The sequence below is a fragment of the Bombus terrestris genome, chromosome 2, assembly GCF_910591885.1.
Source record: "Bombus terrestris chromosome 2, iyBomTerr1.2, whole genome shotgun sequence".
Taxonomy (NCBI): Eukaryota; Metazoa; Arthropoda; class Insecta; order Hymenoptera; family Apidae; genus Bombus; species Bombus terrestris.
Window position 1 is genome coordinate 17257474 of NC_063270.1, and position 25839 is coordinate 17283312.

A 25839-nucleotide genomic window follows, 5' to 3' on the forward strand; every position below is an offset into this window, starting at 1 on the left:
TAGTTGTGGTTAAATTTTTAAATATTAATTCTATTAATTTATAAAAATCGTATATTATTGGAAAAAATATTTTTCATTGCAAAAATTAATACATTTTATATGTACTATAATATAAATACTATACAAAACACAAGTTACAGTATATTTTTATACACTATACGTTATGTTAAAAATGGCACAAACTTTGTTATATGTTAAATGTCATATTATATATCTAATTTTGTTGCGCCTTCTGTTCAATTTTGCCATATTCTTCTTTTTCAAGTTGTTCTCGTGTCAATAGGGATAATCCCAATTGATTTTCACGTGTAAATGGTTGGGCCATTTGTCGTAACCAACGTTTACTTATCTAAAAGTTACGATTAATAATTACTAATATTTATTTTAGGCGTTCTAAATTTTGAGTTTTACCTGCACAGCTTCCTCGGTTGATAAATTACACAAACTATCAGTTAAATGTTCTTGTATCCATTTTGGTAACTTACTTCGTTTATCCATTCTCGAAAACCTCTAAAAAAATAAATATTGTCAAAGAAATGATTGTTAAAAATTAGAATTATTTGTCATAATTTTTGTTACCTTGTCTGCAAATACCATTATACCGTAATCAGTTTTTCCTCTAATTGCTCTTCCAACGCATTGTGCTGCGTGTCTCATTGCATCAAAAGTTAAAAAATCATTTTCTCTGATCTGTGAGAAGAAAGAAATGGTCATATTATTGATACTATTAATATAAATATTTATAAATCTACAATTTTGTTTAATAACATACTTGAAATTGATCACGAAGATATTCTAATCGTGCTTTTAAAATACGCGATTGTGTATACACATAAGGAATTCCAAACATCAAAACAGCTCTTCCCAAATGATGATCAAAATCAACTCCTTCTGATACTTTGCCACGTGCCACAGAAAGGAGAACAGCACCTCTTCCATTTTCACATGCTCGTATGTAATTTATAAGAGCTAAACTCGTTTCTGCAGAATCCTGAGTTTCAATAAATAATAATTTGTGTCTTTGAAGTTGATCTACCACACCTTGGTCATACCTATAAAAATAAACTATAATTATATTATTATAATGATATTATCAGTATAAATTAATCGAAACAAACCATGCAGCAACGACAGATTCCATGTATAAGTAGGAGGTAAAAAAGCAGACTAAACCATCGGGAACAGTAGCTGCGAATTCAACTAATAGTTGACCATAATTTCTTATAACAGCAACATCTTCTCTTGTTTCATACTTTGATGAAATTGCAACTTGGTCGTTACCTTTCGCTACAATCTGACATTATTTTTGAATTAATTTTTTAGTAATTAATATTCTAAACAATATCACACTTACCATCGGTAAGAGACAAGGTCTGGCTAATGTCATAGTAAAAGATGACATTATGACTGGATGAAAATTTAAAATTTTAGGATACATGTCTAATGGAGACAATGTTCCTGAAGTAATTACTACTGACTGAAATCTATCAAATATAGGTTTTATTGCAATGGATGAATCTAAACAAACAAAATGAAGAATTGGATTTAAAACATTAGGTGTTTTGTCATCAAATGGCTCCACAATAATTGTAAATCCTTTTGTATATGTAGATACTAATGTTGCCAGATGTGTCACTAATATGGCGGGTGAAAAATCGGTTAAATCGGTTATCTCCATAGTACGTAAAAGAGAAGCTAGTCGTTCTGCACAAAATCTTAATGGTTTACGTTCTATTGAAACTTTTGTTTGAACATCTCTCAGAAACGCAGCAGGTGATTCTTGAACTACGTGTTGCACACGTAGACGCGTTTTTAAATATTCTACAAATCGTCTTAAAAAACCGACAAAATGTTCTGCATTCCTAATATTACCAGGGACCACCTCTATAACAAATATATATAAATTAAATCCATAATTATTTTAAACAGATGTAGAATTAAGAATTTACCTTGCAAAATTTCATCTGGTAAGACAGGATTAGCTAAGATAATATCTGTTTCTCTTGCAACATGTGCATCTTTTAATCCTTCTACTAATCTCTCATATTCTTCTTTTAATTTATTTACATCATCCTCTCTCATCCTAAATCACAAATATTTATAATGGCTTTATAATTATATATTAGACAATATAACATTTAAAACATAACTTACTCAGCCACTGTTTTCTCAAGAAGTTGTATATTGGCTGAACTTTTTTCTAAAGTTCTTCTATTAATTTTTACACTCATTGAATCAATGCATACATTATCTAAAATTAATTAAGTAGTTAGACTTTATTTAATTTTTGTCAAGTAACTAATGTATTAGCTGCATTGTACCTATATTGTGAGCTTCATCAAATACTACTACAGAACTTTTGCTTAATTCTTTTGACACAGTTTCTGCAATCTTGGGATCTAATAAATAATGATAACTGTACACTACAATCTGGGCATGTAAAATCTAGAATTACACGATAAAAAACATTAGTACTTTATATTGTCTTAAAATAAACAACCTGCTTTCTGAGATACTTACTGTAAATCTTGCAAGAAAATATGGACACCAATTGCGGTCTCTTCCATATTCTTTCAAATCGTCAATAGAATATATTCCTGGTGGCATAAATTGTTCTTTACCTTCCATATCAAATCCTTCATAAAAATTACAAATTGGTGTTGATTCATCATAGTTATGTCTCTCACGAACATATGATGCTGTGAGAGAATGACAACGACCATCAACAATTTTGCCTTCACGTTCTCTGCTTACCTAATTTAAATCTATTGTTAATATACTCATTCATATAAGGCACATTTATGAAAAGCAATTAAGTTTGAAATTAATTACCTCTGGATGAATACACATATTTTTTCGTGAACTAAGAACTAAGCCAACAATTTTAGGTTTACTTCCTGTTTCTTTTTCATAATAATCCATAAGTTTTTTTAATTCTTCTATGACTTTCTCTATTTCTGGTACAGTACGGGAACAATAAATTAATTTTGTCACATCCAATGGATTTTCCAACATATATGCTACAATCAATGATAACAAAGTTATAGTTTTGCCAGTGCCCGATGGCATTTCCAATAAACAGTGCCCCTAAAATTATAAATAAAATTTAAATGTTAATTAATGATTATATGACACAAAAGTGTTGAAAATACATACTTTAGCATCCAGGCCACGTTTGAGCTCGAGCATATATGCATATTGTTCTGGATAAATGTAATCGTAAGGAAAATATACAAGTAAGCCGTCAACGCTGATTCTGTAAATGTAAACATATAGTTAAACTTTATATTTTAAATAACTAAGAATATTGTTAAATGGATATTTATGATTACTTCATATTTCTATATTTATTATTAAATAAATAACAATTTTATACACAACAAATATCATTTATTTATTAATATAAAAATCATTAAGTTTCAAACAACGGATAAGGTTATATATATAACGTTATTTGAACTGGTCATTGCGCATAAAAGCGAATGCATTACGTTTATACGCTTCATAGATCAACTACGAATCTTGTGTTCGTAAAACAATATTTTTTTTAAATATGTAACAAGAAATTTTTAATGTTCTAAAAGAATAATTGTTTAATTTATTTCAATACAATACATTCTATATTTCAATATATGCATTCAATATGTTGTATAATTGATATTGTATTATTATAATATAGTAATGTAAGATTTAGTATATAAGTTACAAAAATTACATTGAAACACTGCAATATATTACAATTTTGAGATTTTTAATTATATATATTACATAATTTATATTTTATAATTTTATAATCGTTGTTTTGTACTAAATCGGAAGAGAAATAAACACATAAACAAATAACGAGTACTACAATATAGATATAGGTAACACATTAAAAAGCTAATGAAGTCCTACTAATGTGCACTTATGTAAGTAAAGATTATACTAGAATTAATAAGGTTTAGTATAATAAATAATATACGTACATGCAAACATAATTTATATTATGCGTAAGATAGAAAAAATATATAAATTTTTTTATGTACTCTAAAAATAATCAATATTTGAAATAATTATAATCATATTGTAATCGTAATATGTAAGTAATTTTAAATTTCAATAATATTTGAAAATTTTATACTAAATTATTCGTAAATTTTTAATATTTTCGAAGTATGAATCAATCTTTACGTATCGATATATATTTAAATCGATATACTGGTCTAAACCGGAAGATGTTCGCAACTTAATGTCGTTTCCGTGAGCATTCATTCAGCGTCTGTACTGCTACACGTGTGTGGATAGATATAACTTAAAATAAATTAGGAACATAAATTTATACATCTAATTTTTAAAATGGGAAAGCCAGGTAAGTAGTAGTCGTTTAAAAATATTATTCTTATATTTAATATCTTATAAAATGAAGGTTTTTTTTACTACAACACGATTTCTACAATATAGCGCGTAAATAATAACTTCTTTTATACTCATGGAGTATAAGATTATTTAATTTATAAAATATATATATGGATCTGTTTGAACATAATTAATCATTTTTTATATGAATATATTGGACATTCAGTCAGATAAATTATAATTTTTGTATCTGTGTGATAGTATGTTACATTAACCTATAAGATCCCTCGGAATACTCTAGATGGAAAGCTTATCGCTTTCTCCATTTCAGAACTAAATAATCTTTTATTTACAATTAATAGAAGGCAATAAACAATGAATTCCCGCTTGTCGCTCTTTTTATGTTCTGTGTACTGTTTTTATAACAATGCTCTCGTATGTATATGTTATCTAATATCATATATCGTATCAGTATTTTATATCAATGCTACTGTATCTACTGTTGTTACAAAATTTATTTCATTACAGGATTTTCACCAGGCGGTGGTGGATTTAGAGGAGGCCGAGGAGGTGGACGAGGAGGAGGAGGTGGTCGAGGAGGAGGTGGTGGACGTGGTGGAGGCAGAGGAGGAGGTGGTCGAGGTGGTGGAAGAGGTGGAGGTACTCCACGGGGACGTGGAGGTAGAGGTGGAAGAGGAGGACGTGGTGGAGGTGGTTTTAAAGGTGGCAAAACTGTAGTCATAGAACCACATCGTCACGAAGGTGTCTTTATAGCAAGAGGAAAAGAGGATGCATTAGTTACTTTAAATTTGGTACCAGGTTCAGAAGTATATGGTGAAAAGAGGATAAGCGTAGAGGTACATAAGCAAGTTACTATAATTTGTTATGTTAATATGGAAAATATAATAATTACTCATATATGGATATTACAGGGAGAGAATGGTGAAAAAATTGAATATAGAGTTTGGAACCCTTTTAGATCAAAGTTAGCTGCAGCTATACTCGGAGGAGTAGATCAAATTCACATGCCTCCTGGAAGCAAAGTTTTATATTTAGGTGCTGCATCTGGGACTACAGTATCACATGTAGCAGATGTTGTTGGTCCAGTAAGTTTATATCAATATTTTGTTTAATATGTATAAATTGCATACATTAGAGCCACTTTAGTATATTATTGCTAATTTGGTGTCGGAGTTATGCTACAGAAATTACATTGCCGTTTTTCTGATTGAGTAAGATAAGTTATATCTTGCTCCAAAAAGACGTTTGTACAAAATTAACAGTTTACCTTTTTATTTAATCTATGAATTGTAATTAGACCTACATTATGCCTACATATCATTTGTAATACACGATGATAAATTTATTTCTTCTCTTTATTTTAGGAAGGATTAGTATATGCTGTAGAATTTTCTCACAGGTCTGGCAGAGATCTTATAAATGTTGCTAAGAAACGAACAAATATTATTCCCATAATTGAAGATGCGAGGCATCCTCACAAGTATAGAATGCTTATTGGAATGGTAGATACAATATTCGCTGACGTGGCGCAACCTGATCAAGCTAGGATAGTAGCTTTGAATGCTCAATATTTCCTGAAGAACGGAGGTCATTTTGTTATTTCTATCAAGGCAAGTATATTAATTAGTATTTTAATAGATTTCAAATATTGTATTATTTTTTATTTGTGCCTTTAAGTTTATATAGTCATTATTTTGATTTAGGCGAGCTGTATAGATTCTACAGCTCAACCCGAAGCAGTATTTGCCTCAGAAGTAAAAAAATTAATTGCTGATAAACTGAAACCACAGGAGCAAATTACATTGGAACCATACGAAAGAGATCATGCTGTTGTAGTTGGAGTTTATAGGCCGCCACCTAAAAAAGCTACCTAAAATTATGCATATGTATATATGTTTTATTTAATTGTTAAGATAACATTATAATGACTACGAATATATGCGATAAATTTTAATTACGAATGAAGATATAAAAATAATCTGTAATATAATGTAAAGTAGACAGTTATTCAGATGATTCGAACATTTTCTACGAACAGAGTTTATTTCATTATTGTACCTGTGCATTTTATATACAGAAAAAGACGTACACGTACTAATGTTTAATCCAAAATTTATATTTTAAATACTATATGATCAGCTCACTTATACTTTCATACGAATAAACGAATTTTAAAAGCCATATAGTATATTTAATTGTATACTTTATTTATTTTTATTTTAAATGTTACCCAACTTTAAGAGATATACTTTATATGTTTTTAGTACTGCAAAAACAAATGAACATTACAATTACATCTTATAAATTCCTTTATTCGGATAAACTCTTCAAAACTAAATTTTTCAATTTATGTAAAAATTAACTAAATTAGTTCGTATTATACTCTCACATTTCATTATGTTACACATGAACTAAACAAAAATGACTCGTCCACCATTAAATACATCCAAAAGCGGTAAGATACTTTCATGAATAATTATAACCATAAGTAACGGTAGAAAATTATTTTTAGGAAATGCTATCGATGAAAATCGTAAACCATCAAATAGAGCGCTCAAATTTAAAAAGTCGATAACTACAGCAAGCCGTAAATTTAATTCAACTGTGAAAACTCTAGATCGTTTAGTAGGAGGAGCGGATGAACCCGAAGAAAGCGGAGACGTATCGAAACCACCGGAAGAAACTGCAGAGCAAACTGTTGTAGTGGAATCAACATCTAGTGTGAAAACTGAAGATGGAAAACTTACTCGTACAGCTGGACCATGCTGTACTTGTATGTCACAAGTACCAGGATCAACCGGGTATAAATATTATTTTTTCCATCCGATTTTTAAGAGGGAGTGAATTTATATCGGAGGAATGTTTAGACGAATTGAATTGAAATATTAAGAAATCATATTTATGAAAATTATTGTCTTGTAAATGCAGAGATAAGAAGGTGGATGAAATGATCGACTATGTGCATCAAAATTTACAAGAAGCGGGTAAAGCACTGGCTACCTTAGGCGAGAACTTTGAGCACGATTCAAAGGTTGAGCCCTGTACGCAAGTAGAACCGTCATGAAATTAGGAAAATGGGGGTACAATAAATAAATAAAGTTTCTTTATAAGATTGAATATGCGAATAAATAAAAATGAATGAACTAGACTGTCCTTTAAAACTCCCAATTTCGTAATACGAATAAACTCGTAATCCGTTATTTAAAGAAAACTTAGTCCTGTAATATTATAAAACATAAATATATATAAGGTAATACACGCAAATTGAATTTATTTTTACAAAAGTTAATGTTCGCTGACATATTTGGTCGAATACAACAATGGATTGGTTTGGTTCAAAATAAATTGGACATTTGTAAGAACGAGATCGAATCATTGCGTAAAGAATTGATAGCGCGAGCTTGTGAAATCGACAATCTAAGGAAATTATTGGCAGAATGCGGGGAACGAGAGGCAAGTTTGTTAATTAAAATCTTTACTTCTCTGTAATTTTTAATATAATAATATTATTATAGAAATCAGTGGCAACTACTCAAACGGTTGAACCTAGAATAAATGTCGTAAGTAAATCACCTGAAGTTCCAGTTGCAGAAGTAGTGACAAAGGCAGCTCCAGTCTATGAACCTGTTACTAAGGAAATACCAGAAGAAAATCCAAAAATCCTAAAAGAGCCTAACGTAATAAAGGAGTCTGAAGGAGTCGTAATGAAAGAACCTAAAAACATCAAAATTATTTGTACCGACGTAGCTATTCAATCAATGTTGAAAGACAAAGACAGGATGAGACGAGAAATTGAAGTAAATTAATAATCTTTTACATTTATCCTCGAGTTTGAACGAAATATATTCTTTTATTAAAATGTGAAAATTCAATTGTAATAGCTTGAAGCTGAGATAGCAAGGCTTCGGAAAGAAAATGAGCGTATAATAAAAGAACGTGCCGAATATGAGAATGCGATACAACGAGCATTACTACGAGGTGTTTCCTCATTGAATGTCGAGGCATTGAGAGTTATGCGTTGTCCACCAATTCCATGTTGTACTCCTTGTGCACCTTGTCCTGCTTCCACCATGTAAGATATTAAATTTCATATTCTACGATTAAATTAACAATTGGGAATCGAAGGATACGAATGAGAAAATGAATTTTAAAGGCATTAAGCAAAAAATGTTCTACGATGATAATCTGTATGCCACGCTTGAATACTTTTTAAACACGTGCGATCCTTTCACTTCGAAATAAAGAAAAAAACATTTATTGATCTATATCTAAGCAAGGTCAATCTTGACTCATTCAAGTTTCACTCTCAGGGAACCGATTGTGTCTTGCAAGAAGGAAGGCGCGTCGGCTGCGATCGCTAAAGGTTGCGTCACTCAACGTAGTGGCACTTGTGGAAAAACGGCTGTTCGCGAACAAGGTTGTTATACTGTAAAACGACCTTGTGCCAGTCCTTGTTGTTCTACTGGAAAAAGTCGAAAGTCTGCATCAAACAATAGCCTGGTTTTTCTTCTTCATCAGGGAGACACAGAGAATATTTGTGCCTCGAATAACACGCCAATGTCTCGAGTTTGCGGTTCACCGGTCATGAAAAAGATTGAAATACCACCGTGTCCTAGATTCATTATATAATAACGTTCACAGTATATAATAGTAATAAAAAGCCCTGAATCGTTTTAAATAAAACAGACGAACCACTTAAATTTAAGGTTGTCGATAATTTATGATATGGAAATAATAAAGAAACATGATATTGAAAGTATAAATATAACTTTATATAACATCGTCAGAAAAATATTATAAATATTAAACATCCATTCTCATAAATAACATTAAGATATTTTCCATTATTCAATGTAAGATAGAATTGGAGGACATACCAAAGGTTGCGTGATATCGTATCGAACCTCAAACATCATCGACACGTTGCAATCCAATTCCAATGATTTAAATACGAAGTTAGTTTGATTACTTAAAGCAATTAATTCGATAAGATGAAACTATATCAAACAACGACACGAATGTGTCAAAACATTTCGAAGTCGTGCATTAACAATAATCATACATAATTCGTTGAAAAAATTTCGCAATTTTTTCTATCGATTCTTTTAGGTTCTTAAACGTTTTTCGGCACACATTGTATGGCTGAAAAATTGTGCGTCGAAACCACTGCTTTCTTTTACGAAATTTTTTATACATTCTGAATAAAGATTACAGAGATATAAATGTCAATTGAGTATTAAAATTCGTTAAGTAACGTGTAGTTGCACTTCTTTGATAAAAGACTCAAAAAAATAATAGAAGGAATCACGATGACAGAATGTAAAAACAGTACGAAACTTTTTAAAACGTTTCGTGTTGTAAGACGTATGGCTGTTAACGTTTTACAAGCTGGAAACGGAAACGAAATCGGAAGAATTTATTATTCGTCCGCCGTGAGCACTTGCTTTCAAGATATAATAGGGATTATCTGTGTTTCTCGATCAGCATGCTGTATCACGATGCGAACATTTTTTTACACAGAATCGCTAGTATAGAATCTAAAATACGTATTGTCACGAGTCACGAGGCCATTGGTTGAAAGTGTCCTGGCAATCGTTCAGTTCATGCCGATCGAGAAGCCTCGATTTCGGTATTTCTTAAGTTCATTTTCATATTTGGCGCAGTTGTATTACCGAAGGACGCCGAATCGAATGTTATTCGCCCATTTCCTGAATACATCAATAACATTACAAAAATACTCGCAAAGTATAATATTAATCGAACGGATAATTACAGCTGATCCAGCAGCATGGTAATGTTATTAACATGTTTTTAGCGAAGTTTCGGGTTTCCTTGAGGAAAATATCACGCGCTTTCTCAAGCATATGCGTTGTCGTTTTGCGAAACGATCTGTAAGTTCCTTTTTTCTTTCACGTACTAGAAGCGTTACCAGCAGTTTGTAGAACTTACGTAAAGTTTCGGTATGTAACTACCATATTGTCTCCGTGTCATTCGATCAGCAGTTTAAGAACGCCTCGTTCAAAGACGTCTTAGACAACATCGTCCAATCTGTGTTATTAGTCGTTCTGTTACGATAACTATGGTCGACGGTTAATCCTGTTAATTTTTTATAACGTTGGCGCATACAAAATAATGTTCTCCTTAAAAAAATAAAAGGAATGTTACAAAGAAGCTTGCCGTCAAATCAACGATTGTCTTTCCCTTTTTGGACGACTTCTGTAGTGAGGTAGCAGTATGACAAAAACGTTTGAACAAGAATCGTATCGGGGCCATTCTAGACTGGTCCCTTGGCCAATAACGAAAAAGATATATGCTTCGACGGTCCGATGAAAGAAGTTTATTTATTGTGGATCAAATTAAGGAATTCCTCGCGAGTCTTTGGATCGTCCCGGAACACGCCGAGCATCGTTGACGTAACCGTCTTGCTGTTTATTTTCTGCACTCCTCTCATTACCATGCACATGTGCCTGTAACGTAAACAAAGTATTTTTAAGTTATTCACGAACGCTGCTATATATCGAATAATTACTCGTATCTCGTTGTTAAAATTGACAGTAATTAATTCACCATGTATATATTAAACGGAGCTTGAGATTTCGCTACGATCAATGTTAACAAAGATACTGTTATCTAATGGACAAGACATAAAATAAATACTATAATCAAGATACATTACGTTGCACATTTTAAACACAATCTACGTTCGTTCTAATGTACATGATACTTAATCTCGAAATTGCGAAAAAGATATTGGTACTAAAACCGATTGTTAATCTTTTTATTAGTTTCCTCACTTTTGTAAGCTCTCAAGGCGACGATTAATATTTAATCGACACAGTTTTTTAGTTACCATTTATTGAAGCGCCATCGCTCTCTTTTTTCTTCCCGCTGAACCTGTTTTTCTTCTTTTATTGCACGCAAGTTAGATAATTCGTTCGCAATTTATGATTACGTTGATTATGTATAGCACAGATTATGATATTTGAATTATTGAACATTCGGTATACGTAATTTAGATGACCACTAATGATTGCAACTCCTTATTTGATATTATAGATACATCCTGTTCACAAGAATCTTAATTGATTTGTTGGCAGATAGTACACGATCGAATCGTTACGTGAACGATTTATACATAATTATTAAACGCCTTTATGTATACGTTCTTAAGTCTGGAATGAAGCGTTTTCTATTGAGTGATAGCACCTTGTTAGTACAAGGTCGTATTCCTATATGCGATTAATCCTTGCGAAAACTATTGCTCAAGATCCGAGCGTATTGGAACGAAACCGAAGGAAATATAAAAATATGAAGATAATATCTTGCCAACCTACGTCTATCATATTTCTTTGCTCTGTTCAATTATAAGTTTATCATAAGAATAATGGATGAATTTTTTTCGTTAAATTAAAAAATACGTACACTCCTTCGACGACCACAGCCACTCCCGCTGGTTGCACCGCTTTCGTTACAGCTAATGCAATTTGTTTGGTAAGACGTTCTTGAACCTGAAGACGTCGGCTGAAGACCTCTACGATTCTGTAAGACATCAGACAGGAAAACAGGGGTGAATATAGTAGAAAAGATTTGGTTATTAAAAAGGGAAAAAGAAAAAATAAAGATATAAAGAAGACGACTTTACATAGAACGTAATATGGAATAAACGATAGGTAACGAAAAATGAAAGTGCCTGCCACGACCCTAGCTCGAATGTCTGAAAATCCACTAGTTGCTTACCGTTTGAAGGCTAATGTTAAGTTCATAACATTTAACAGGTAAGTGGACACCGGTCGATTAAGTCTAGCAATGCGTGAAAGTGGTCGGCGTGCCAACGATCGGCGTATTCTTTTCTTCTCGCTTTAATATTCCTCTAATCAAGGCCGATAGCTATTGCCGGCTATTACTGCCCCGATGCAATTTGTTATCGCGAAATTGTGAAATACGATATCACAGTATTGATTATTATTTTAATTAAGTTTTATCTATCAACATTTTAACGAATCTTTTTCCACTATGACCATGACCACGTAAAAATATGTAGCTAAATTCGATAATGAAACTGTTTATACTGAATAAGATCATTTTTATTATTCTTATTAGTTATTTTGATGATCTACGAGACTCCATCCAAGAGCGAATCCGTCTAATCGCGTTTAGATGAGAACAGTGGAGTACCTCATAAGAGCTTGAAGTTATTAAAAATCTCAGGACCTCTCCCTCCTTTTATTTCATGCGGTTTGTCGCGTGCTATGATTGTTGCGAAAAACCCGCGGAATTCCCTCAAAGGCAAGGCCCTCAAAGGTCGCTCTGTACTCTCAAGTGCCGGTAACCTAAGAGTGATCTGACCATTTTTGCAAGCTCAAATGCATAAACAATCGATTCGTGTATTCCTCCCCCGTCAACAACCCTCGTATGAGGGACTATGAGATCTCATCTCGAATAGTTTAGATTTAGGGTACATCAATATCTCCACGTTATCGGAGTGGATCATATCAGATTATCGGACTATCACTCGAGGGAAAAGTCCCGAGTCTCTGCTCACTGACAGGCAGCTACTGAGATAAGTGCTTCATGGCTTCATAAGGTTATTGATGCTAGGAAAGTCAGAATTTCTTAGACTTGTAAACATAAACGTGTACAGATATAAACGTTAGAAACTATAAATGAGTAAAAGAATAAAAACATAAATTCTGAATATGGGATGAGCATAAGGAGAAATTCTGACTTGGTATCTATTATTTTATATATGATAAAACGTGCAAGATAGTTGTGCGTAACAAAAAACAAAGAAAGACCCGAGGCAGTATTCTTGTGTATACGTTGTCTTGATGTATCATACGTTACAAGGTAAACGTGTAGGGAATCCCGAGATGGATATCGATTGATATGTTAAAAAATATATGGTTCTATTTAAAAAAATGAAGTTGAGCTTAAAATCTGCCCTGCGAAAAAATGATTTGCGCCATAATATGGCATTCTTCGAATCGATCGACTTTTGTTAAAATGGTTTTTTTAATAACTTCAACCCCTTATGAGATATTCCACTATCCTCGCTTAAACGAAACAAACTGTAGAATATAGCATGTAGTAATTCCTATATCAAGTTAATTATGTCGACTATGATTAAGTTCGTTAATCTCTGTAGGAGGCTCGCTTTAATTACGTCAAAAATAAATCAGTACGTATCGGTTAATAGCGTTAATAAAATATCGCGCGATGATGACAGTTCAATCACCGCGATTTAATTGATCGCTGGTACAAATAATCCAGCATCAATTAATCTCCATTTCCACGAGACAAGATATTAGCTGTCTTAATCTGACGAACGATTCAGCTGCTTTCACGAGATTCAATTGCACCGACACGATATCTCGTGTTAATTCGATTTACGATAAACGTTGCCTTCTACTAAAGAAAATTTCTCGTTACCTGGCCAATTTGCTCAGCCCAAGGATCTTCTTGCATGGTAGGTAGCCGATCGAGACTTTTCCGTAGAACGGTACCAAGTGATGCTCGCACATGGAGAACATCTCGATATCCTTCACTACAACCATCTCGTCGTGATCTTCATCGTATATCGCGTCATTTATAACGTCTGCAATAAATATGTGAATATTATAAAAAGATCACAGGAAAAAAAACATGATAAATATATATTCCGTCGCACTTGGCTTAAGTAATTACAACGTTATTTTACGATTAAGCAGAGTTAGAATTATAATTGAATATTAAAATAACCTGTTGATTCCAAAGGTATAAATTCTTTAAAGACAGTTGATCAGTGATAAGTTTCGTGAAACTGGATGATAATACTTGGACGAATGACGTTTTTGTGTTTAGTTTCAAAAACCAAATAAAAGGACAGCTTTGATAACGCGCGATTGATTGATAACGCAATGGATTGGAAACCTGTTCTTTTGTGATTTATCGCATTGACTTATCCTCCCGCAGCCTTCGTATGTATATAAATAAGAAAAAAAAAAGCGGAAAGTTGAAAGATATTGCTTGAATAAAATCTCGTATATATATTTATAGACGCTGCTTCGTTTACTGAGATCGCGCGATCGCTACACAATTTTAATGACTCCGTTGGCGCAAAGAACAACCAACCTTGTACAAAGGTGGGAAAATGGTTGTCGTTTAAATTGTTCTGCGAAAGAACATCTTGCACGTGGGTTAAGGTCCTCGCGATCCTAGCTGTGATTTACTCGATATTGACCTACTTACTACAACATTCATACTGGTGATGGTGTATAGGTATAAATCGGTGGTTGGTAGGTGTCGGTGGAAAATGGAGGGTGCTCTCCACGGTTTCCACGGCAACCTTAACAAGAAACACCTTCACAATGACCGGCAATGATGAAACGAATTCGCGTCCCGGTTAACCAAGTGTATTTTTCCATACGTAATAAGATGCTCCTGCCCGCTGTAAATAAATGACCCCTGGAAACCTTTTAACGCGACGAAACAATGATATATAAATTCCAAACGCTTTGACGGTGGAAATTCATTTCAACGGGCTTTTACGCGCACACCTCCATTTCTATACTAGACTAAACTCGAGCAATTTCCTCTCTTCTATACGAACTACCTTTGAAGGAGATGCTGAAAGCGTACAGTTTAATTTTTCCACTTGGTGATCCGACGCGATCAACCTTCGACCGAGATTAATGTTATCGATCGAAACAACAATGTAGAATATTATTAACTAAATGGAGCATCATCGATCCAATAGTTTTAATATATTTTTTTATTGGTAACCTTTACGTTACTGTAACAACAGTGGAATCATCGAAAAAGGGACGTAAAAGGGAAAGTGCAATCGCAAACATATGGCACAGAAACGTCAGACCACAGGCTATATCGATTTTGACATTGTATTTGTAGAACCGTGTGTCATATGCAATATCTTTTGCGTAGTATAACGTAGAATTAACTATCACGTTAATTATCGTTAATTAGAGGTATTAAAACAGGTAGTAGCACTTAAACGTGATTTTGACCCGATTGTTGCTCACGATCCTACGAGGATAAATTAACGGAGAACAGAGGATTGATGGTTTCATGGAATGTATACTATAGATATACCATTGTATGTCCTGATGCATTATCGATAAGAATGAAAGGTAAAGGGAACTTGTTATAGGGGAACGGTTCCGTAGGAGTTGGTGGTGGGTGACTAAAAGAGAGCGTGGGTCGAGCTTTCGTAGGAAAGTGCTCTGGACTCGTTTCAAATTCACTGGGGCGAGTAGAACTGCCGTTAACCAGGCTTATCTCGAGGGCAGTTGCACTCTAGGTGGATGGAGAGTTAAGTCGAAATGAATTAAAGGGACACCACCACCTGTAGCTGTTTCACCTACATCAACGTTGTGCTAGATCGTACTATTTATCGAGAGCCATCTCATACAAACGAAAGTAAAATATCAAACGGGTTATATAGCGCATTATAATTAATTATATAAATTCGATGGATTCTAAACATGACTGACAAATTGTTTCTTAATTAAGATTCTAATATAAATTATAAATTATAACGTGTATCCGAACACGATATTATGTCGAGGAAATAAATCAAAATTTAGGTATCGAATCAAAGAGGCATATCAGGGCATCCTTAATGGCCATGTCGACTTTACTGCATTTATTCTATTCGTGGAATCATAATTACCGGGGAACAGTAGCATTTCTACGCGGTACACGACAAATGGAAGAGAAAGATGAAAGGTATTTTCTTCGAGTCGCTGTACGTTCCCGAGACCCATTTATATCATGAGCTTTACGCCTTCTTTTTTTCGAATCGTACTTAAGACTTCCTCTCTTTTCCCCTGTGACGGATCTCGAGTAACTTGAAGGAGGGAGGAAAGAAATGGACGGCACTTTCCTCGAGTGGGTATATTCATGGTTTTATCTGTTCTATCGACCCTATACCTTAAGAGAATCATGATTAAATGCCCGTATTATTTTCAGTTAGATAAAAGATCTTTTATGATTAGAAAATCGGACGACTTCTTATCTGATTTATAGAAAATCACGTTATATTATATTCTCTTATATTTATCTTATTATCTTATTTTTGGTTCCTATTGTACGATATCTTTTTATTCTTAATTACTTAATTATTTTCGTTCAACTTATTTCTTTATACATTTGTTATACAAAGTAATAAAAACGTGATAGCTAATGATAAGTGACTTACCATCGATGCTTTGATCGTAACCTTTGGTGAAAAACAGCATGGCTTTCGCAGCACGTTCCGGAGTCTTTAAAAGACCTGGTCGATCAGGATCCTCGCCAAGTGAGCTCAAAAGTAGCTTGTAACTCCGTGACATTTCCGGAAGTAGAGCCTCGCGCGTGGGTGGCCTATGGTCTAGCTCCAAATCGTGATGGAAGGTACATTTTTCATGTCCTGGTAAAGCAAACACTTTGAAGTATCTCTGTCAATTGTTCATCGTACTTTTCAATATTTATTAAATTCACTGAACTCTATTTAAATTAAAATTTATCTCGCACATGTATAAACGTCAATGTTTACTAGATCCTGTTCTCGGCGATTGTGAAACCTGATTTCATTTTTTTAAACATCATCGTTATCGTTGGCAATGACCCGCGCTGACGGAAGACTCACCATTCGATAGGTTTGCTTGCGTGTGGTAACGAAAAACAAATTTGTTGCCTTTCTATGAGAAGCACATACTCGATATTGATAAAAAGTACGAGTACGTATTTGCTATTTGCGATACCAAACACCTGTTCGCAAATTTTGACGAACAAAGATTTTCATAACGCGTCTTTTGTCTCTCGATACTCTTTGCAAAGTATAGAAGAAGGTGCGCAATAAGATTTCTAGACAAAGATACGATCGATCGGCAAACAAAGTTGAATCGCGAGTTTGACGGGTACAAGTTTAATAAAAGTAGATGTCTAACAAAGTGACAGGATTTTAATTGGCAAGTCGAACAAATCAAAGGAACAACATAAAAGGAATTAATAACGTAATAATGAAACGTAACGTAAGGCAACCTTAATCCGTGCTTATTACTTTGGACCAGTTCTCTTTTTCTTCTTCCTCGCTTCCTTCAACGGCTACGAACGATTGTATATTCATAAACGTTAAATGTTTCCATTGACGATTAGCATAACGCTTTAATTCACATTCGCAAATGTGGATCGATCGATGGATCGATCGTTCGGCGAGGGTCCCACGCTACTCTTCGAACGATGCCTGTAATATTCCAAAGTGTTCCGATCCACGACGAAGTTCGCCGTCGACGGTCGTCTTGCATGCATTGCCGAACTTATTGCATAACGATTAACGATGGCGTTACATCAAGCAGAAGGCGAGATTTCTATCGATAGCCATAATTTATCACTTGTATAACGCTTCGTTCGCGAGCAATCTAGAACGTATTAAATTAAAGAGAATCAGTTCTCGGGACTTCTCTCGGCATAGATTTGTTCTTGCAAGCGCGGTAGATAGAATCTAACACTGGAATTGACGTATTCAAGATGGAAAACTAAGTTAAACCATGCTCTTGCTAATGAACGGTATCGCGTAATTCAATCGAGTAACGGCACTGCTCCAATACGCTGTATCAATATGCACGCATATTGTACGCATTCCTGGAAATTGGTAGCCAGGTTCAACTTTATTATACCTACGTGATATAGTTACGTTGGTTATCTTGAATTGCATGAATTTTGTTTCATAGAAGGTCAAATGTCGATTCGATAACTATACGCTGAATTACGAGGGCAGATTGAAAAGTTTCCAGAATGACAATGACAGTAAGACGAATAAAGCAGATCTTAACGCGGATGCCGCAAACTTTTCAATGTTTCCAAATTCGGTAAATTGAGTTAATTATTAACGCTTTGGTTCTATTTGATTTGATCAACATTTTTCGCAATCTTAAGACCTTCTGCCGAGAAAGGAAATTAAAGAAGATTTAACAAGAAAGAGATATTATTACGAAACATAGCACACGTTGCTCTGCACTCTACGGCAGAGGTGGTCAACTTCATTATATAATACATATCGATTATTTTTCTTAAAAATGTGTTCGCGATCTATCTGTTAAAATCTTCTCATCCAAACATGTGCCTTGTGTAATAATAAATGACAAATAGAGAGCAGGTATTAAACCAACATGGCATTTTATTAATATTAATATTTATTAACAAGTCGACCGGCCGATCGTTGCCCACTTGTTGGCCATTCCTGTTCTACGATACGTACGACACTTCGTTATTATGTAAATATTGATCTTTTCAATATTTACAATTACGTGGAAAGATTACACGTGCAAAAGCCCATCGATTCTTCGTAATCTATTTTAGCGAGCAAAGATATTATATTTGGAAGATATCGAAGATGCTATGTACGCGGAAAAGCAAATACGCGAAAGCAACGATCGAAAGATCATCGACGCACGTTTTATTCAAAACGATGAAGTCATTCTCGTTTCTAAAGTTGCAAATTCGTGGCGAATGAAAGTGTACGAAATTTTGTCAACGTTGTTCACCAAAAAATAAAAGATGCTCTCTGTTCCTTCAGAAAGTTGATAGTCGCGTTACGAGGGATCGTACATTCGTAACATTACAGTTACGAGTTACGTTCCATCATAACTGTACCCCAACAGTTCCCAGGGTCTTTTATCATTTTACGATCAGCAGGTTACAATTGACCTGGAAACGGGAACTATGACCACAATGCTCTCCAAATCTTTGTCACGGACCACGGTTTGATCAATGACAGCAACGCTGTCCGAAATAAAGTTAAAAGTCGACGAGATAACCGAAATTGGACTAAGAACAATGGAGAGTGGAGAATAAAACGAGCATTAAGTGTATGACTGTTTTGTCACGGTCCTTAATACGTAAATGATACCGTAACGTAATTCCTCTTTTTTCTTCCTTCTTCTTTTTACGGAAAGTGCAACAGGCTACGGTTACTTACGTTCGTGCAATCGATTAGGCACGAAATTAACGGCAGAAGATTCCGTCGTTTGGAGAAAATTGAAATAATTGTTCTTCGAATTTGCAGATAAAGCGCATAACAGAGTTAATAACGATCAATGTTACAGAAAAATTGAATGGCGCGTTACTGCAATTTACGGATCGTACGTAATATCAAAACCTGAATGGAAATTGTTCGATTATCACAAATGTAAAAGTCAACAATGTAGCTGCCACTTGTTGCAACAAGTGTATCTAATAGCCCGATAGAAAAAGAAGCATTCTAATAATGATTCGCGAGTAAAAAAACGACTGGTTCGGCAAAGTTGTAAAGTCTCGTATACCTTTTGCACGATCAACATTATGAATGAAATTCAACGAATCAGATGTTACAGATTCTTGCTACTAAAGCAGTGTTACACGGTAACAGGTTTTATCGGCAATAAAGTAGAACTTTTATAAATCACAAACCCTACGATGCAAGGTGGCCCTGGAGAACAGAAGAAACGATTTTGTGTATCTATCTAATTTATACAACTTTCAAACGATACATCCATATTGCCACACTTGAATTATTTATCGTATGAACATTCCCGTTCCATCTATTACGCAAAATACCAACACGAGAACTGCCTTTCAGCTAATAGGTTTCGTTATCGAATAATAACGCTTAATATCGTATATATATTATCATATTATTTAACTCGAAAATTTGTAAATTCAAATGAACTTGGTAATCGACTAATCACGAACGACGGTAACGTTCGTAACATTCCACCGATTCGTTACTTGTTATTAATCTCGGAAATTTCCTGTGACGCGAACGTGGCAAAATCCCTAATCGCAGGACTGCTAATCATACGTGGAAACGATACCTGGCGTGGTGGAAGTTCGTGGAGTTCTGGGCGTCCCCGGTACATCCAAATTGCTCTCCTCGACGCTCTCTGACCAGGAAACAGTTCTTATTGGTCCCGGCTTTTTTATCTTCATCTTGTGGTCGTCTTCGTCGTCGTATATGCTTAGGTCCTTGATTTTCGCGCATTGATTGGAAATCCCGTTCATGACTGCGTCTTTCGATCCTGTTCGCCACTTGAACTATAGCAGCGATAGTAACACGGCCTCTTCTCAATCCGATAGACGATCGATCAATGAGGAACACAAACGCTCTATCAAAATTGGTTGAAGGCGTTTTGCAAACGGACGGCACACAGCAATCAGAAAGTAAACGTAATAAACGGCAGAGAATCGAAGCGATTGACGCTAAACGTGCCGAGTTTATAATAGTAACTGTATTATTAAGTTATTTACTAATACATATACGCATCGCCGCAATAGTGGCTTATATTCGTCGAATCGTGGTAAAAAGAAAATCTGTTTCATTTTTGATTCTGGAATGTTGATAATTAATACTTCGTTAACTGGCCACCGTTATTCCCATCAGTTCTTGGAACTGACTTGGAAGAGCTTCTGATATTACGTATGTAGAATAAATAGACGTGTCAGGTATATGTACTTATCTTATTCATATTCGTATCTCATTAATTATTGCGAATTAGAATTACCACTTTCTATCATAGGAAAACTTTTGTTGACGAGAAAATATTGTTCTGTCGTTTGACAAGAGAATCCTTCTTTAAGGATTGTGGAACCACGTAACAAATGACGCGCGATTTGCTCTTGACGCCTCTAGGTATTTCAATATGAATTTCGAAGCATTCTGAAACTTCTAAAATATCAAATATGATTTTACGTTTAACATTTTTTTAGTCCCGAAGATTTTTGAATCTTTTGTCTTGATAGAGCTCGAGTCTGTTTTAAATTTTCGTGACTAGTATGAAATATCGAAGACAGAACACACTGTACAAATAAAATATAACATGTATATTAAGATGTATTAAGATTTATATAAGTACTGAGACTTTCAAGATTTATCAAGTTTGTCAAAAGCTTTAAATATCAAATCATATCCAAAGCGATTCAAAGTGTTTCAGCACATCCTCTACCACGTGATTCACGAACAATACGCGTGTTATGCGTGTAGTACTCGGCAAGTTTCAGCGAATCGGGTTCTACCATCAAACTGATGAAACTTACTCGCAGTCGGATTGACTGTGTCGGTTCACGTGCACCCCTTGGATGTTCGTCGAGCACCGGTACAAAAAAAGTGAAACGTCGTTAAAAACGTCCGACGTCGCTTTTCCAAGATTAAACGTTCGTACTCATGAGAGAACAATCGCGAATATTATTATATTCTTTAGACAGAATGAACGAAAACGAAAGGGGAAATAAAGGAATGAGACAGGTTTGAGACACGGGAGAAGACAGAAATAAGAAAATAAAAAAGAGAGTGGTCAACGAGTCCGAAAGGAAAGAGAAACGACCGCGAACTCGCTCGGTTAAGTGACGCAGTGTGACTGAACCGACGGAACCGTGGAGAGTACGAATGTTCCCTATGGTTCTTCCGTCTCTATCTCTTTCCCCCTCTGTCTTTGTTCCGCCCTAATCGCACCGTGTCTCCGTCTCTCTTTTTCCCAACAAGTACTTTTTTCCCTCTCGTTTTTTTTTTAACCTCTATTTTGTTTTACGTAGAAAACTGTAGTGACCGTAGCCGTTGAAGCGTGGTGTCACTACTCGACCCCCAAAAAGTAAATTCTCGCGACTGATGAGCAAAATCTCGCGTCACGTTCAGTATATATCGAGAGAATGCAAGTACTACACGGTGAGAGTGACATAGAAGTGAGAATACCTCCCTCCAGGCGAACGATCCTCCCGCTACAGCGTTCGAGAGGGAAATACCCAACTTTGCCCGGACTACACACTGCGAGATGTGCAGCGTCGAGTGACAAGTAGCGCCTCGCTATAGGAAAGTGTCGAGATATCCGTAACTCGCGATTGCGAGGTCGACATGGCACACGGTTACGCTTTTAGCGTGCAAAAATACCGTGAGAATTATCGTTTCTAAATACATATAATTAAGATTCACAATGAAATATACTGGATGAAAATGATATAGAGCTGCAATGATATTGGTGAAACAGTAAAGGTAACCCTTTCCATTGTCAAGCGTATAATATTCCAAGATATTTTTGCAGAGATTAAGAACCTCGAGCCATTTTCAGGATCATCAATATTAATTTGCAATTATGTATTTCTTTCGAAAGTACGAATTCTAATCTTTAACAATTACAGGTCAACTTTTACTAATTATTGTTTGGGCAGAGGGGACTTAATACTACAGGAATACGAATTTATTAAATAACTTCCATTAATACGTATAGCTTCTTAACTCTAAAATAACCAGCTTCTATAGCGAAGATAAAGTAGGTATATTTTCCGATATTGATAAAAATCAACGCTAATTTGCTTATATGATGTTCTTAGTTATTGTGAGATAAAAAAGAAAAGTAAAATCCATCGCCACAAGCATTTTGATTTTTCTATGAATTCATGATAGCACGCTACATAGATATATATGTATATGTATATATATATATATATTGTACTCATCTAATATCGGAATAACCACAGATTGATTACAAGGAAAATTTATGACGGAGCAACAGGAAAGCACAGAAGGAAAGAAAGCACTATCCTTTATGGGTTTTTAGAACGAGAGTCAGAATTTACGTCATTGTGATTTCCAAGAGACCGGTTCCTCGGCACTGATCTTTTTCCTTTTATTCGCAGGACTCCTTAAGACCGTGTAAACGTGTTTAATGCGCATAGATCTTTCTTAGTGCACGTTTTAAGCGTACGTCAAACATCAATTTCGCGAGATCATACTTAATTTTGACTTTTATACATTCTATTTTCTCTACGTAAACATCATGAAAGATGCACGACTCGAAGAAACTTATATATTTGTATTTCCTATTTATCGAGATATCCCTAAAACGCTACGGAAGTATAGTAGAGTTATTATGAAAACGCATGTATAATCGTCGTTTTCAGATGCAAGCGACGACCTTGAAAACAGCGACATAACAAGATCTCGATAGCCCTATAAGTACTGTTGGTAATTAATAGCGACAATGATAAAAGCGATAGTGGTCGCATGCAACTGGCCATTGCCTGTTTCAGTAATTAAGTTTCAACATCGATGAGGTTATCATGATATTCCGGCTAGGCTATTAGTCTACAAGGGGACCTGAAGGTGGAATGAGTAAAGTTATTATACGTCTATTATAGTTTGTGATAATATATTAGAATCCATTAACTGACTAGCAAGTTACAAATGACTTATACTTACTTATTGCTTCCTACTCATTACTTGTTCCATTCTCTCGTTATTTCTGTTAATTGTACGATACTTTTACAGGACTCCCTTTCGAACTACGCTTTTTTAAAATAAGGAAATATAACAAAAATAAATTATGATTAATAAGTTAGTCAATTCAAGCTGGAATGACATTGTACCTATATATATGAATGTATCGAAAAGTATACTTTAAACGAGTCTTTGCACTTTGCATTACTGAATGAATAAAGCATAAATCTTTGTTTTATCTAAACGATCTACGCGAAAAAATAATGCGTTGGCTCATATTATTTTCTGTATCACGATAGCGTATCTATCGAACTATACAAAAGCGCGCAAAGTTACATTTCTCGTCCGTATTCATAGTTGCACTACTGAAACTCGTCTGATTGTGAGTTCAACTGACCTTCACTACTTGCAATCAATACAAAGCTGCTGTTGGTACATCGCGAAGTATCTGACATCCCAAAAACCTAGCTAAATATGTTCAACGAAACGATAAAATTTCGCCTTTTTACAAGAGTCTACTTGAAATCCATGAAGAAAGAAAATACTCTCGACGTTCCATTGTGCGGATTTTATTAACGTTCGTCTAACGACTTAACGAGCGTGAAGCTTTTTGCACTGGTTTAGCGGTTGCGTTATAAAGGGGGAAAAACTAAAGGAAAGGCGACGTGTAGAAAACTAAAGTGTATCGGTGAAGAATTCGAGGTCATTCTCATGTAACAACAACGGCGAATCAATGCCAGAGGAATGTACGATGATAGGCACGCGAAGAATGGATCTACCCCGAATCATTTAAGCATAGAGTCATAAAAGCGAGAACTGCCTCTCTCTCAAAAATCACTGTTTCATCATAATTTACTTCTGTATGTAATAGCAATAGATAAGAGATAATCAATACGATATCTTTCTTTTAATAATTATTTTAATTATTTAAAAATCAATTTCGGAGATAGTAAGATTTTATTTCTATAAATGATAATTTTTAAATAAATAATAAACAGTAAGGACCTGTATTTTGTGATATCGTGAACTAGAAACTCTATATCCAAGTTCTTTGCTCTATCCTAATACCGCATGCTTTACCCTAATACAAAGTATAGAGTATGCAGATACTTGATATGATTATATAGTCTCATGTCGATATCGACGATATCGTTTTATCGTTATTTAATATGATTGACAAATATAAATCTATTATAACATGACATCGAGCCGCATGCTGAAAAGAAATGCAATGAATATGAGAAGATATAATCCCTCATAGGTGTTATGTACTCGTTCCAGTCTAATAATTGAGGAAGTCGCGATGAAATTAAAAAGTCATGATAAATTCTAACTAACATATCTATGTGTATATGTGTCCAATGGCTATTAATTTATAGTTAATTTATAAAATGCTTGTAATTACAAGCATTTTATTTAATTTCTATTCCATTTATGAGACTGATCCCATGTTCAATACACTTTTTATCATTAAAGTATTAAACAAAAGAATAACTGAACTTAACATGTTAATAAACTCTGTAAAAGTAAATATAAGGTTTACAACTTTATGTAGATATAAAGAGTTCAGTGAATTGGTAGAAATACAAAAATTACGATATTAGCATGAGACTTACCGCTTTTTGCTATGCAATTCATTTTATCTGTAAGATGATCTTCGATGTATTTCTTCATGAAAATCGAGGAGTACTTATGCAGGACTTATATTCTTTAAAAAATAAAAGAAAGATTAATGTTTTCTCTGTACAATTTCTATTATATATATATATATATGATAACTGTATAATGACGTCTCAAGAAATGATGAGGAAAAACGCGACGGTTAAGACTAGTATGAATCGTTCACTAACGACTCTCTTTCCAACTACAGATTTATATATCTCTACTCAGATCGAAAAACCTTTGTCAAGCTGATTCCCCTTCCATCTCTTACCACTTTGGTATTACAGCAGGAAATACGAGCACTTCTTTTCGAAGCTAAGAATAAAGAAAGTTGTAACAAAGATATTTTCACTATAATACAAAGGCAAATGATCTCTTTTTAATTTTATAAAAATGAACAGTAACGAAATCATAGATAGATAATAGTAGAATTGTGAAAATCGTTTATAATGCCGAGATAACATTCTAAATTATGATCATTAATAAAAATAGAAAATTAATTTAGTTTTTTTTAGCGGTAAATTATATAAATGAATGACATACATTCATTTGGATTTTATGGAAAATCAAAACAATAATTAAAATCTTGTGCAATA

General features: G+C 34.2%; 4 protein-coding genes and 1 long non-coding RNA gene across 13 annotated transcripts; 3 read left to right on the forward strand and 2 right to left on the reverse strand.

Annotated features, from left to right (window-relative positions):
• Positions 1–54: 54 nt before the first annotated feature.
• On the reverse strand, positions 55–3487 carry LOC100651276 (general transcription and DNA repair factor IIH helicase subunit XPD). The gene is made up of 13 exons (XM_003393988.4): positions 3333–3487; positions 3157–3256; positions 2833–3087; positions 2521–2754; positions 2322–2445; positions 2155–2251; positions 1950–2083; positions 1355–1884; positions 1119–1294; positions 773–1052; positions 580–690; positions 412–510; positions 55–349 (listed from the first exon to the last, which is right to left on the reverse strand). Exons 1-13 carry the CDS (start codon positions 3335–3337, stop codon positions 215–217), a joined length of 2280 nt encoding a protein of 759 aa, XP_003394036.1. The 5' UTR covers positions 3338–3487; the 3' UTR covers positions 55–214.
• A 726-nt stretch (positions 3488–4213) lies between these two features.
• On the forward strand, positions 4214–6540 carry LOC100651750 (rRNA 2'-O-methyltransferase fibrillarin). The gene is made up of 5 exons (XM_003393990.4): positions 4214–4351; positions 4867–5195; positions 5271–5444; positions 5724–5969; positions 6063–6540. The coding sequence occupies exons 1-5, from the start codon at positions 4339–4341 to the stop codon at positions 6231–6233; spliced, it is 933 nt and encodes a 310-aa protein (XP_003394038.2). The 5' UTR covers positions 4214–4338; the 3' UTR covers positions 6234–6540.
• A 51-nt stretch (positions 6541–6591) lies between these two features.
• Positions 6592–9118, forward strand: LOC100647532. 2 transcript variants are annotated; one of them, XM_048413301.1, is made up of 6 exons: positions 6592–6814; positions 6872–7160; positions 7288–7400; positions 7645–8156; positions 8241–8431; positions 8670–9118. In XM_048413301.1, exons 1-4 carry the CDS (start codon positions 6781–6783, stop codon positions 7656–7658), a joined length of 450 nt encoding a protein of 149 aa, XP_048269258.1. In that variant the 5' UTR covers positions 6592–6780; the 3' UTR covers positions 7659–8156; positions 8241–8431; positions 8670–9118. The 2 variants fall into 2 exon arrangements, with proteins under 2 accessions (XP_048269258.1, XP_048269254.1); XM_048413297.1 differs by having other exon boundaries at positions 6592–7160; positions 7288–8156.
• On the reverse strand, positions 9110–25400 carry LOC105667113 (GTP cyclohydrolase 1). Of its 3 annotated transcripts, none has more exons than XM_048413288.1 (6): positions 21409–22074; positions 20190–20435; positions 16556–16765; positions 13789–13954; positions 11782–11898; positions 9110–10826 (listed from the first exon to the last, which is right to left on the reverse strand). In XM_048413288.1, exons 2-6 carry the CDS (start codon positions 20374–20376, stop codon positions 10697–10699), a joined length of 810 nt encoding a protein of 269 aa, XP_048269245.1. In that variant the 5' UTR covers positions 20377–20435; positions 21409–22074; the 3' UTR covers positions 9110–10696. The 3 variants fall into 3 exon arrangements, with proteins under 3 accessions (XP_048269245.1, XP_012175734.1, XP_048269248.1); XM_012320344.3 differs by having other exon boundaries at positions 20190–20480; XM_048413291.1 differs by lacking the exons at positions 20190–20435; positions 21409–22074 and adding an exon at positions 25198–25400.
• On the forward strand, positions 22220–23825 carry LOC105667112. Of its 6 annotated transcripts, none has more exons than XR_007226811.1 (3): positions 22220–22357; positions 22504–23481; positions 23633–23825. It is a non-coding gene; the product is annotated as an uncharacterized LOC105667112 (long non-coding RNA). The 6 variants fall into 6 exon arrangements; XR_007226808.1 differs by having other exon boundaries at positions 22504–23476; XR_007226804.1 differs by having other exon boundaries at positions 22504–23467.
• Positions 25401–25839: the final 439 nt, after the last annotated feature.